Below are 12,646 nucleotides of genomic sequence, written 5' to 3'. Positions count from 1 at the left end.
GCCTCTCTCATTGGCTTCCACTTTTCCCACAATTTCAGTTTATTAAATGACTCCAGTGCCTGGATCAGCAAAAACAAAAGAATCCCCAATCTTAGCGCATACTAACGAAAACACAGAGAAAGCAACGCAAAGCTGACACGCTGATCTTATCGCAAACCATGAATTTCCAATCACACAACGCGGCGTTCTGTCAGACAACCTCTTCATTTTCTCATTCTACTTTTTCTACGAGGATTTTTGGAAAGAATCTAGACAATCGAAAGCAGAGAGCTCTCCACACACTAGGGGCCGGATGTATCATCACTGCCTTTGCGAGTCGGAAATAGCGATTTTTAAGAAATCGCTATTTCCGACTCGCAAAGTGCCATGTATCACATCTGCGATTCAGTAATAGCGATTTCTTAAAAATCACAAATGCTATTACTGAATCGCAAATTGCGATACCGGCCCCATTCACAGGTATGGGCCTGATGGCCCATATCTGCGAATTTTTAGTATTTCCAAAATTGCGATTTCTGAACCAGAAATCGCAATTTTTGGAAAAGCAAAACCCCAGGGTGCTGGGGGGCTAAGGCCCCCTCTGCTGCACCCCAAACATTTTTGGGGGGACATGTAAGGTGCACACATGCCAAAAGGGCATGTGTGCTTTCATGTACAATTTAAATATGCAGTTTAAATGCATTTTTAAATTTTGCACATGGTTACCACCAGGTTCAACTTGGTGGTAATAGCGATTCCTAAATGCCCAGTTCGCATTTAGGAATGGCTTCATACATGTGCTAAGAAATCGCAAATAAAGAATCCTTATTTGCGATTTCTAATTTAGAGAGTCGCAATTTGCGACTCTAAACAGGGTCGTAATTTTAAGGAATCGCTATTTTAGTGATTCCTTAAAATTGCGTTCAGAATGTATTTCATACATTCTGAACTGCCATTTTGCATTTGCAAATGGGCATTCGCACCGTTTGCGAATGCAAAATGCTTTCATACACCTGGCCCTAGATGTCAAAAGGACTGTCATGTATGAAATTCAGGAGAAAAAAAAAATACAATCAGAAAGGGAATATATTGAAAATGTCACTTACCCAGTGTACATCTGTTCGTGGCATTAGTCGCTGCAGATTCACATGCTGTGCACATCCCGCCATCTGGTGTTGGGTCGGAGTGTTACAAGCTGTTTTTCTTCGAAGAAGTCTTTCGAGTCACGAGACCGAGGGACTCCTCCCATTTCGACTCCATTGCGCATGGGCGTCGACTCCATCTTCGATTGTTTTCCCCGCAGAGGGTGAGGTAGGAGTTGTGTGTGTTAGTAATAGTGCCCATGCAATGGAGTGAATAAGTATGTACCAATTAAGGTTTAAGTAATATATTTACAAATGTACAAAGTTGAAGATAACTTCCAAACGGCTACAGGCTCCCAGGGAGGCGGGTGGGCACATGTGAATCTGCAGCGACTAATGCCACGAACAGATGTACACTGGGTAAGTGACATTTTCAGTTCGATGGCATGTGTAGCTGCAGATACACATGCTGTGCATAGACTAATAAGCAGTTATCACCCCAAAAGCGGTGGCTCAGCCTGTAGGAGTGGAAGTAGTCTGAAATAGAGTTCTTAGTACGGCTTGACCTACTGTGGCTTGTTGTGCGGATAGCACGTCTACACAGTAGTGCTTAGTAAATGTGTGAGGCGTAGACCATGTGGCTGCCTTACATATCTCGTGCATTGGAATATTCCTGAGGAAGGCCATGCTAGCGCCTTTCTTTCGGGTTGAGTGTGCCCTTGGTGTAATGGGCAGCTCCCTTTTTGCTTTAAGGTAGCAGATTTGGATGCACTTAACTATCCATCTGGCTATACCCTGTTTTGATATTGGGTTTCCTGTATGAGGTTTTTGGAATGCAATAAACAGTTGTTTTGTTTTTCTGATTTCTTTTGTTCTGTCAATGTAGTACATTAGTGCTCTTCTGATGTCTAATGTATGTAGTGCCCTTTCAGCTACCGAGTCTGGCTGTGGGAAGAACACTGGTAGTTCTACCGTTTGATTTAAGTGGAACGGTGAAATAACCTTTGGTAGAAATTTAGGATTGGTTCTTAGGACTACCTTATTTTTGTGTATTTGGATATAAGGTTCTTGTATTGTAAACGCCTGAATTTCACTTACTCTTCTTAGAGATGTGATGGCGATGAGAAATGCAACTTTCCAGGTTAGGAATTGTATTTCGCAAGAATGCATGGGTTCAAAAGGTGGACCCATGAGTCTTGTTAAGACGATGTTGAGGTTCCATGAAGGAACGGGTGGTGTCCTTGGTGGTATAATTCTTTTGAGGCCTTCCATAAACGCTTTAATGACAGGTATCCTAAATAGTGAAGTTGAATGGGTAATCTGCAGGTATGCAGATATTGCTGCGAGGTGTATTTTAATGGAAGAGAAGGCCAGGTTCGATTTTTGTAGGTGTAGTAAGTAACCCACTACATCCTTTGGAGATGCGTGTAATGGTTGAATTTGATTATTATGGCAGTAGCAAACAAACCTTTTCCATTTGCTTGCATAGCAGTGTCTAGTGGATGGTCTTCTAGCTTGCTTTATGACTTCCATACATTCTTGGGTGAGGTTTAAGTGTCCGAATTCTAGGATTTCAGGAGCCAGATTGCTAGATTCAGCGATGCTGGGTTTGGATGCCTGATCTGTTGTTTTTGTTGTGTTAACAGATCTGGCCTGTTGGGTAACTTGACGTGGGGTACTACTGATAGGTCTAGCAGTGTTGTGTACCAAGGTTGCCTTGCCCATGTTGGTGCTATCAGTATGAGTTTGAGTTTGTTTTGACTCAATTTGTTTACTAGATATGGAAGGAGAGGGAGAGGGGGAAAAGCGTACGCAAATATCCCTGACCAGTTCATCCATAGGGCATTGCCTTGAGACTGCCTGTGTGGGTATCTGGATGCGAAGTTTTGGCATTTTGCGTTCTCCTTCGTTCCAAATAAGTCTATTTGAGGTGTTCCCCACATTTTGAAGTAAGTGTTTAGAATTTGGGGGTGAATTTCCCATTCGTGGACCTGTTGGTGATCTCGAGAGAGATTGTATGCAAGTTGATTCTGGATCCCTGGAATAAACTGTGCTATTAGGCGAATGTGGTTGTGAATTGCCCATTGCCATATTTTTTGTGCCAGGAGGCACAGCTGTGTCGAGTGTGTCCCCCCGTTTGTTTAGATAATACATTGTTGTCATGTTGTCTGTTTTGACAAGAATGTACTTGTGGGTTATGATGGGTTGGAATGCTTTTAACGCTAGGAAAACTGCTAGCAATTCGAGGTGATTTATATGCAGTTTTGTTTGATGTACGTCCCATTGTCCTTGGATGCTGTGTTGATTGAGATGTGCTCCCCACCCTGTCATGGAAGCATCTGTTGTTATCACGTATTGTGGCACTGGGTCTTGGAAAGGCCGCCCTTTGTTTAAATTTATACTGTTCCACCATAGAAGCGAGATGTATGTTTGGCGGTCTATCAACACCAGATCTAGAAGGTGACCCTGTGCTTGTGACCATTGTGATGCTAGGCACTGTTGTAAGGGCCTCATGTGCAGTCTTGCGTTCGGGACAATGGCTATGCATGAGGACATCATGCCTAGGAGTTGTAATACCATCTTTGCCTGTATTTTTTTGTGTTGGATACATGGTTTGTATAACTTTTAGGACATTTTGAACCCTTTGTGGACTTGGAGTGGCTATTCTCCTTGTTGTGTCTATTGTTGTTCCTAGGTATTGCTGTACTTTGCACGGCAGAATGTGTGATTTTGCATAGTTGACGGAGAAACCGAGTTTGTCGAGGGTTTGTATGACCTGATCTGTGTGGTGTGAACACTTTGTCAGTGAGTTGGTCTTGATTAGCCAATCGTCTAGATACGGGAATACGTGTATTTGCTGCCTTCTGATGTGTGCAGCTACTACTGCTAGGCATTTTGTAAAGACTCTTGGTGCGGTTGTTATACCGAACGGCAATACTTTGAATTGGTAATGTATTCCTTTGAATACGAACCTTAGGTATTTCCTGTGCGAGGGATGTACAGGTATGTGGAAATACGCGTCTTTGAGATCTAAGGTTGTCATGTAGTCTTGTTGCTTTAGCAATGGTAACACTTCTTGTAGCGTGACCATGTGAAAGTGTTCTGATTTGATGTAGGTGTTTAGTGTTCTGAGATCTAGGATTGGTCTCAGTGTTTTGTCCTTTTTTGGTATTAGAAAGTACAGTGAGTAAACTCCTGTGTTTATTTGTGTACCTGGTACCAGTTCTATTGCGTTCTTTTGCAGTAATGCTTGAACTTCTATTTCCAGAAGGTCTGAATGCTGTTTTGATATATTCTGTGATTTTGGTGGTATATTTGGAGGGATTTGGAGAAATTCTATGCAATAACCATGTTGGATAATTGCTAAGACCCAAGTGTCTGTTGTTATTTCCTCCCAAGATTGGTAATACTGACCTATTCTTCCCCCCACTGGTGTTGTGTGGAGGGGATGAGTGACCTGTGAGTCACTGTTTGGTTGCAGGTGTTTTTGGGCTTTGAAACTTTCCCCTGTTTCTAGGGAACTGTCCTCCTCTGTACTGGCCCCGAAAGCCTCCCCTTTGGTACTGTCCCTGGTAGGTAGACGGTGTTGAATGTGAGGTACTGGCTTGTGTGGCCTGACCCCGAAACCCCCCTCTGAAGGTTGTTTTGCGGAAGGTCCCGAAAGTGCCTCTGCCCTGCGGGGAATAGAGTGCGCCCATGGCCTTGGCAGTGTCAGTGTCCTTTTTTAGCTTCTCAATTGCCGTGTCCACTTCAGGTCCGAACAATTGTTGCTCATTGAATGGCATATTGAGCACCGCTTGCTGTATCTCCGGTTTAAAGCCAGAGGTTCGTAACCACGCGTGCCTTCTTATGGTTACTGCTGTGTTAATTGTTCTTGCAGCTGTGTCCGCTGCATCCATAGAGGAGCGTATTTGGTTATTGGAGATGTTTTGTCCCTCCTCAACCACCTGTTTCGCCCTTTTTTGTAAATCCTTGAGTAGATGCTCGATGAGGTGCTGCATCTCGTCCCAATGGGCTCTATCATATCGCGCTAGGAGCGCTTGAGAGTTAGCGATGCGCCACTGGTTTGCAGCTTGTACTGCGACCCTTTTTCCGGCTGCGTCAAACTTGCGGCTTTCTTTATCCGGAGGTGGTGCATCGCCTGATGTGTGAGAGTTGGCTCTCTTGCGAGCTGCCCCTATTACAACCGAATCTGGTGGCAGTTGTGAAGTGATGAAAGCAGGGTCTGTGGGCGGTGCTTTATATTTCTTTTCCACCCTTGGTGTTATTGCTCTACTCTTGACAGGCTCTTTGAAGATTTGCTTTGCGTGCCTTAGCATTCCTGGGAGCATAGGCAGGCTCTGGTAGGTGCTATGGGTGGAGGAGAGGGTGTTGAAAAGGAAGTCATCCTCGACAGGTTCTGAGTGTAGCGACACGTTATGGAACTCTGCTGCCCTAGCTACCACCTGTGAATACGCTGTGCTGTCCTCTGGTGGTGAGGGCTTGGTAGGATACGCCTCCGGACTGTTGTCTGACACTGGGGCGTCGTATAGGTCCCAAGCGTCCTGGTCATCTTGGCTCATGGTGGTGTGAGCCGGTGAGTGTGACGGAGTCTGTGCCGGTGATATGTAAGTTACAGGTGGAGGAGAGGGTGGCGGAGTTACGTTCTTCACCACTTTTGTTTGTGGTGCTTGTTCCTGTGTTTGGAACTCAAGTCTCCTTTTTCTCCTAATAGGGGGAAGGGTGCTGATCTTCCCTGTTCCACTCTGTATGAAGATCCGCTTTTGAGTGTGGTCTACTGCAGTGGACTGTAACTCTTCCTCGAATCTATGTTTGCGCAATTGAGAGGACAGTGATTGCTCCTCTGAATATGAGCTGGTAGTTGGCTCGGTTGCCGGTCGTTTCGGCACCGAAACTATGTCCTTACTCGTTTTCGGCTCCGAGGCGACTTTTCTCTTTTTCTGAGTCGAGACTTCTCGGCGTCAATCCTCCTCGGTGCCGCTGTCTCTGCGTCGATCTTTGTCGGCAGCACTGTCTCGGTCCCGAGATTGCTGCGTGCCTGTGTCTCGACCAGAGTCGGACGATCTTGGCACTAGTTCGGCCTTTTTCGGTGCCGATGGGCGGTCACCGACTTTATGGGTTGAGCCACGGCCTGTTGGCAGTGGCGTCCCCTGGGCCTTGTCTGTTTTCTTGTGTGCTGGCTTCGACATCTTACTCACTGTTTCGTGGACGTCGAATTCCTCCGAGTCCGATTCATGGATAGAGAAGGCTTCCTCTTCTTCTCCTTGTTCCTCGAACTCTCGGTGTCCTGTCGGCGTGGACGCCATCTGTAATCTTCTGGCTCGCCGGTCACGGAGCGTTTTTCGGGATCGAAACGCACGACAGACCTCACAAGTTTCTTCCTTGTGCTCGGGCGACAGGCACAGGTTACAGACCAAATGTTGGTCTGTATATGGGTATTTGTTGTGGCATTTAGGGCAGAATCGGAACGGGGTCCGTTCCATCAGCCTCGATGTTACACGCGGTCGGGCCGACCAGGCCCCGACGGGGGATCGAAATTACCCCGAAGGGCTACCGGAGCTCTTCACGATTCGATTCGGTGTCGATTCTATCTAACCCGATCCCGAACGCAACAATACCGACGTAATTTTCCGAATTTTTAACTATCTTTCCGTTCCGAAACCCGGAGCGAAAAGGAACACGTCCGAACCCGATGGCGGAAAGAAAACAATCGAAGATGGAGTCGACGCCCATGCGCAATGGAAGCAAAAGAGGAGGAGTCCCTCGGTCTCGTGACTCGAAAGACTTCTTCGAAGAAAAACAACTTGTAACACTCCGACCCAACACCAGATGGCGGACTATGCACAACATGTGTATCTGCAGCTACACATGCCATCGAACATATTTTTTTTCATTTAAAAAGGCTCCAGAGTAAGCAACGGGACTACAGGAAGATCGACGGAGCAAACAATCTAAAGATGCCGTGCAACCGCAGGAGCTACGCTGGAAGCAACGCCTCAGGCCCACTACACAAAACAGAGCAATGCTCACCTTCGTCGCGAATGCCTCCATTATGGAATATGCAGGGCAGCCACGCAGTCATCCACTCATATCTTTCCACACACTGCAGTGTAGATATCCCAGCGAACAAAGACGCGCAGGTGGGACAGAAAGTGCTAAAACATCTGTTTGCAAATACAAACTCATTGTAACACCACCTCCCGACAGAATAAAGCCGCTACAAAGTCAACGCGGAGCAGGTGAATCGACAAACCTCACACTGCATGATGGAAGGGTTACTTGCCTGCACGAGTAGTTTTGCAGTTTGAAGAGTTTTGTGGATTCACTTCCAACCCACCATCCTCCACAAACATGGAAAATATGTGCTCCATGTAAAAGTAGGAGTCAAAGAGAGGAGCCACAGAAGAGGATTGCAAAAAAGAAATTATCTGAAGATGGAGACCACGCAGAGGGGCTTCCGGGGCGTATATGTGCTGTCATCCAAGGAGGAACATATCACCAAATGGGCGACGCCCACATAAAAAAAATTAAAAAAAAGCTGTTCTGGACCCAACCACTAGATGGCGGAATAATGAAGAGCAAGTAAATCTAGAAAAGACTGATGCTGCAAAACAGGAGCTAGATTCTGGCTTCTCTACCTGACCCCACTGTGTGACCCTGAGCAAAGCACTGCTCCTTAAATTAGCTGCCATATGTGTCCAACTTGGAAGTGCATGAAATCCATCCAGTTCAGTGTGCAAAACACAAAACATTCACAGACTTATCTGGTAAGGAAGCCAGTTAAACTGTACTGTCCTACTAAGCAAAACCAAGCTGACTGAACACTACCCAGCCACAAACCGAAACTGAACTCCTTTCCACCTGAGGAACCCATGAAAATAACTCAACATGACAAAGCGCTCCCCATAATCCCGCTGACTGCCCCGCCACACCCCTACACCTCATCTACACCCACTGCTGTTTGCACACTCCTCCTATGCAACCAACCACAAACCGTACCACCTCCACATGTGTCTCTGCCGTGTACACCTGCTCCCCCACCAACCACCCATATAATCCCACCACACCTCCTCACCTGTGAGATCCTCCTGTTCAAACGCTGATTCTAGGGGGGGTCCAAAGAGGGGTTCAGGAGGGTCCGCTGAAGATCTCATCGAAGAGCTGGGGCAAAAAGCAAAAGAGGGGTGGTACATTATATGACTGAGGAAGCAACGCATCATGTGTAGATGTACGCAAACACTATTCCAGGGTCAAAGGAGTTAGGCCAATGCTAAGGTTGTGCATTTCCTGTTATTAGTTATTGCACTCTAGTCCAAGCCTTCAAGGGTTATGAAAGTGGAGGCAACACCTGTTATATGGGACTGCATGGCAGGAAGGTGAGGTCACTGCGTGTTACCTGCTCGTGCGTGATGTCAGCGAGGGCGTGGGTAGCTTCCGAGAGTCTTCACCTGAAGGGAAGAAAAGCGACTGCGTTAATTAGAGGTTTGTTTGCAAGACCATCAAATAGTCCAGTGTAAGGCTAATCAAGGAGTCCTTAATGAGACTGGTAGAAAGTTCTAGAAACAGTCTGTCACTACCTGAAAAACTGTTTGAATAAGGATGACACAGGACCGTGGAAGGAGAGAGCACCGCCAAAACGCCGGGCACAACAACCTCCTGGAAAAAGCCCCATGTTTTTAATTCATTCAGAAGTTTTCCTGTACATTTTGAGCACAGCTCGCAGATGCCGCTGTGAGTAGTTACCATGTGAGTATCGCTCTCCACCGGACACCACTTACCGGTCCCAGACGTGGCCTCCGATTCGGCATCGACAGAAGCAGGATTCAGAACAGCCGTATGCCCTGGTAAAAATAAAGAATAAAAGCATGAGAAACACTGGTGCAGCATGGCCCCAATAAACAAGCTTTAGGTCCTTCCTGAAAAATGAGATCATCCCTCATCAGGGGAAAAAGGTCCTATCCTGTATGTATCAGTTCTGAAAATGACTTTCACCTCTTTTTTTTCTGCAAATAAAATTCTGATAACCTGGAAATAGAAGGGGCCTCTTGGATGCCGCCTTGGTACACTACCTGGAACATTTTCCCTAAAGAGGTATGCCTTCCTACAGCAAACGTGAAGGATGAAGGAAGTGATACTGCGACTTCCCTACACAGGGCCTAAGGACCAGACAGTGTTTCCAGTTTTATTTAGCATTTACAGGAGCCTTAAAACCTGAATTCTGAGGGTTCACGAACTGTGCTGCACAGGATCGTGTTGATAATCGAGAACGCGGACGGTGCACACGAGAACCTTGTCAAATACAGAGACCACTGCATAGGTACCAGAGGTGTGATTCCAGATGTGTGTGAAGTCTATCCTCACCGGTAGGGAATCAAGAGATATCAAATATGGTAAGACGACAAGAAGCCGACATCGCAACCAGTGACGTTAGCAGAAGATATCAAATATGGTAAGACGACAAGAAGCCGACATCGCAACCAGTGACGTTAGCAGAAGATACCAAATATGGTAAGACGACAAGAAGCCGACATCGCAACCAGTGACATTAGCAGGAGTCATCAAATATGGTAAGACGACAAGAAGCCGACATCGCAACCAGTGACATTAGCAGGAGTCATCAAATATGGTAAGACGACAAGAAGCCATTGCAGCCAGTGACGTTAGCAGAAGATACCAAATATGGTAAGACGACAAGAAGCCGACATTGCAACCAGTGACATTAGCAGGAGTCATCAAATATGGTAAGACGACAGGAAGCCGACATCGCAACCAGTGACGTTAGCAGAAGACATCACTAAAAGCACCAGGAGACCAAGACTTCATCCTGAAAGGTGCAAGGAAGAGGAGAGCAGAGAATAGGAGTGAATCCAGCTTCGGGTCAAGAAACACCGTCCACTGCAGTGAACATCCCAACTGTTAGGGACTTCCAATACAAACTCATCATTAGGCGCCCTGCCCCATAAGCACCCATCTTTGTCCAAGATCGGTACACTTTGCCACAGTGAAGCTTCCAATAAGGAAAATAACTTCAAATTAAGATATCACAAATTTACAAGTTAAATGGCTAAAATCTCTCATGCAATATAAACTACTATTTTTTTAGCATTTGGAAAACAAGAAACTGACAATTGTGCGGCCACGTTTTAAATTTAAAAAAAATAATTAAATCCCTGCTTAGAAGTTTCAGAGAAGATCTAACTGAAAGGTTTCAGTGGTTTATAGACCGTTTAAAACCACGGTACCCAGGAGATCAATTAATCTTAGAAAAATAAACAAAGACAATTGCTTGGTCCATCACACTGCTTATAACTTAGAATGAAATATTGTGGACTATAATTTCAAACTACAAAATGTACTACCAAGATAAAAAAATAAACTAGAGACTGTGATATTTTAAGGAAACATCACCCAGCCCCTTACTGGACTACTTACAACAGGAGGAAAGGGAACTGAACATCAGGGTTACTTTTCACTTATGAAGGCTTTACAGCAGAACATTGTATCACAAATTAGTGCACTATTGGAAACCAAGCTAAACCCCTAGGACAACTCCCGGAGAAGCTTACTTCAGGCTAATCAGAACAAGTCTTCCAGCCGAGGAACCAATAACACATCAACTGGCCTGGGAGAAAGCACTTGGACCTAGAAGCAGGCGTCTTGTGCAACCCACACCTTGTAAAACCTATTTAGCAAAGCTGGAAAGGGGAAATTATCAAGAATTACAAGCAGCACAACTAACCACACATCTCAAACTAAGAACAAGAGACACAGAAAACATCACCTACTTCTATGACCTCACAAAAATAAAGTTTATCCAAAAGTTAAGCACCACGGAGGCAGAAACCATTTTTAGGTTGCACGCACAAGCACTCTGCCCTGTTGTAATCTCTGTGGGCTTTTAACCACGCCCACTGCACGCCCATCACTGTCACTTGTTCATGGGCTTGCCTTTCAAAAATCCTTTGTTATCATTGGTAAATGCTTTACATTTTTCCCTCCTTGGGGCGGTTTTCTTACCCCTTGGACATCGACCATGTTACATGGATAATTGCACGTTTGCCGATACGTCTGACTGTGAGCAAACTTCTTTTTCCTTTTGTGTGTCTCCTTCGTGCTCATGGCTGCCGTGGTGCTTTGAATCAGCTTGCTTATGTCAACTGTTTTACTTTTCATTTTCAATTTAAGTGGCAAGAAAAGTCAAGTTAGGAATTGACAACGCTAATAGCTCTAAGTCGAGCAAACACGAGACCCAATGCATTGCAAATACTTGTTTTTACTATGGTAGCTATGTGATAGGAAACATTCTGATTACTAAGTGCAGGGGATAAGTAGGAGTAATGTGTGCAAATGACTGACCAAAAGAGCAAGTGTACTCCAGAGCGGAGCGTGTGTAACCGCGAGCCCCGCCTGAAGACACCCCATTCGCGTGGAATGGTGGGCTGCCAAAAGAGCAGCTGTCGGACGTGGGGGAGGTTGTCACAAAGATGCCTGCACAAACATGGTGGCTTGCCAACAGTGGGCGAGTATGCTAATCCACCGATGATGCATCCCTGCGGACATATGCTGAGGATGGAGTCAGAATCTGAAAAACCTTGCTGGAGTGAACAATCTATTGTTAACTTAGAAAAAAGTTCTCAGTAGAATTCTAACTGGGTACCATTTGAGCATCAATGGCTATGGCAAAATAATGTGACTATTTAGAACTGAGAAAGAATTCCTGAAAGGGAGCCCTACTATACTATGTCACTAATATTACACAGCGTCCTACAGCCACCCGCATCGCGTAAGTGTTACGTGGTTCAGCTAAAAGGAAGGACATGTAGAAAAATAACAGAAAATTCATCACTACGGACAGAAAAAGTTTTAAACACCAAATATATGTAGGCACCTCAAGGAATTTGCATTTTTAGGAATGAGGCCTGGTTTGGAGCGAGAATGGGTTGGGAGGGGGTCAGGGGAGGCAAACGCAGGGGTATCGGGCCAATGGTGACGCCTCTTTTGGTGATGGAGGCTGAAGATGAAAACCTACGTTTAGCTAATGTATATGTGGATGAGTTTGTAGGGAAAGCCCTGACTGCAATTTATGTAATGAGACTGTCTCACGGCTTAAACTAACAGACGCGTCCAAACAAACTAGGTCCCAGAAAATAAAATATAACCCACTGTGCAAATGTGTCGTCCACTATATGACAAAAACATGTTTTACATTGGGAGCTCTGCATAGTTTGATAAAACCAACATGAACACAAAAACGTGTTTCAGTGTAGGCCATGGGGTCCTGCTTGGCACTTCGGAAAGTTGAATATCAGCAAAGACAAGCCACGGCTGTACAAAAGCACAATGGAAAGAAATGGGGAGGGAAACAACTGCCCCGGAGATGAACTTTCACAGAACTTTCTCAACAGGTTTTTTTGTTCTCAGAAGCACGGCCCATAAGCCAAGGGAGGTCTCCCCACTAAGGTATGGACAGTTCAAAACCTGCAAGGGGTGCAGTGTGGGGTGATGCGCATGTCTATCATCAAGTCACAAACTTGTGGCTGACCAACTGGGTCAAGATAGAAGAGAAATCCTGAACAGTTGCCTTA

General features: G+C 45.5%; 1 protein-coding gene across 1 annotated transcript in view; it reads right to left on the bottom strand.

Annotated features, from left to right (window-relative positions):
* Positions 1 to 12,646, bottom strand: part of FCHO1 (FCH and mu domain containing endocytic adaptor 1) — a 172,241-nt gene that overhangs the window by 34,065 nt on the left and 125,530 nt on the right. The window contains exons 17-19 of the mRNA XM_069216283.1: positions 8,840 to 8,902; positions 8,458 to 8,509; positions 8,137 to 8,222 (exon numbers count right to left, since the gene is read on the bottom strand). Coding sequence (XP_069072384.1) covers positions 8,137 to 8,222; positions 8,458 to 8,509; positions 8,840 to 8,902 — 201 coding nt within the window. The remainder of the gene's footprint in view (positions 1 to 8,136; positions 8,223 to 8,457; positions 8,510 to 8,839; positions 8,903 to 12,646) is intronic.

This window comes from Pleurodeles waltl, chromosome 12, assembly GCF_031143425.1.
Source record: "Pleurodeles waltl isolate 20211129_DDA chromosome 12, aPleWal1.hap1.20221129, whole genome shotgun sequence".
Classification (NCBI taxonomy): domain Eukaryota; kingdom Metazoa; phylum Chordata; class Amphibia; order Caudata; family Salamandridae; genus Pleurodeles; species Pleurodeles waltl.
Note: the sequence above shows the minus strand (reverse complement) of the source record. Positions and strands in the feature narration are given on the sequence as shown.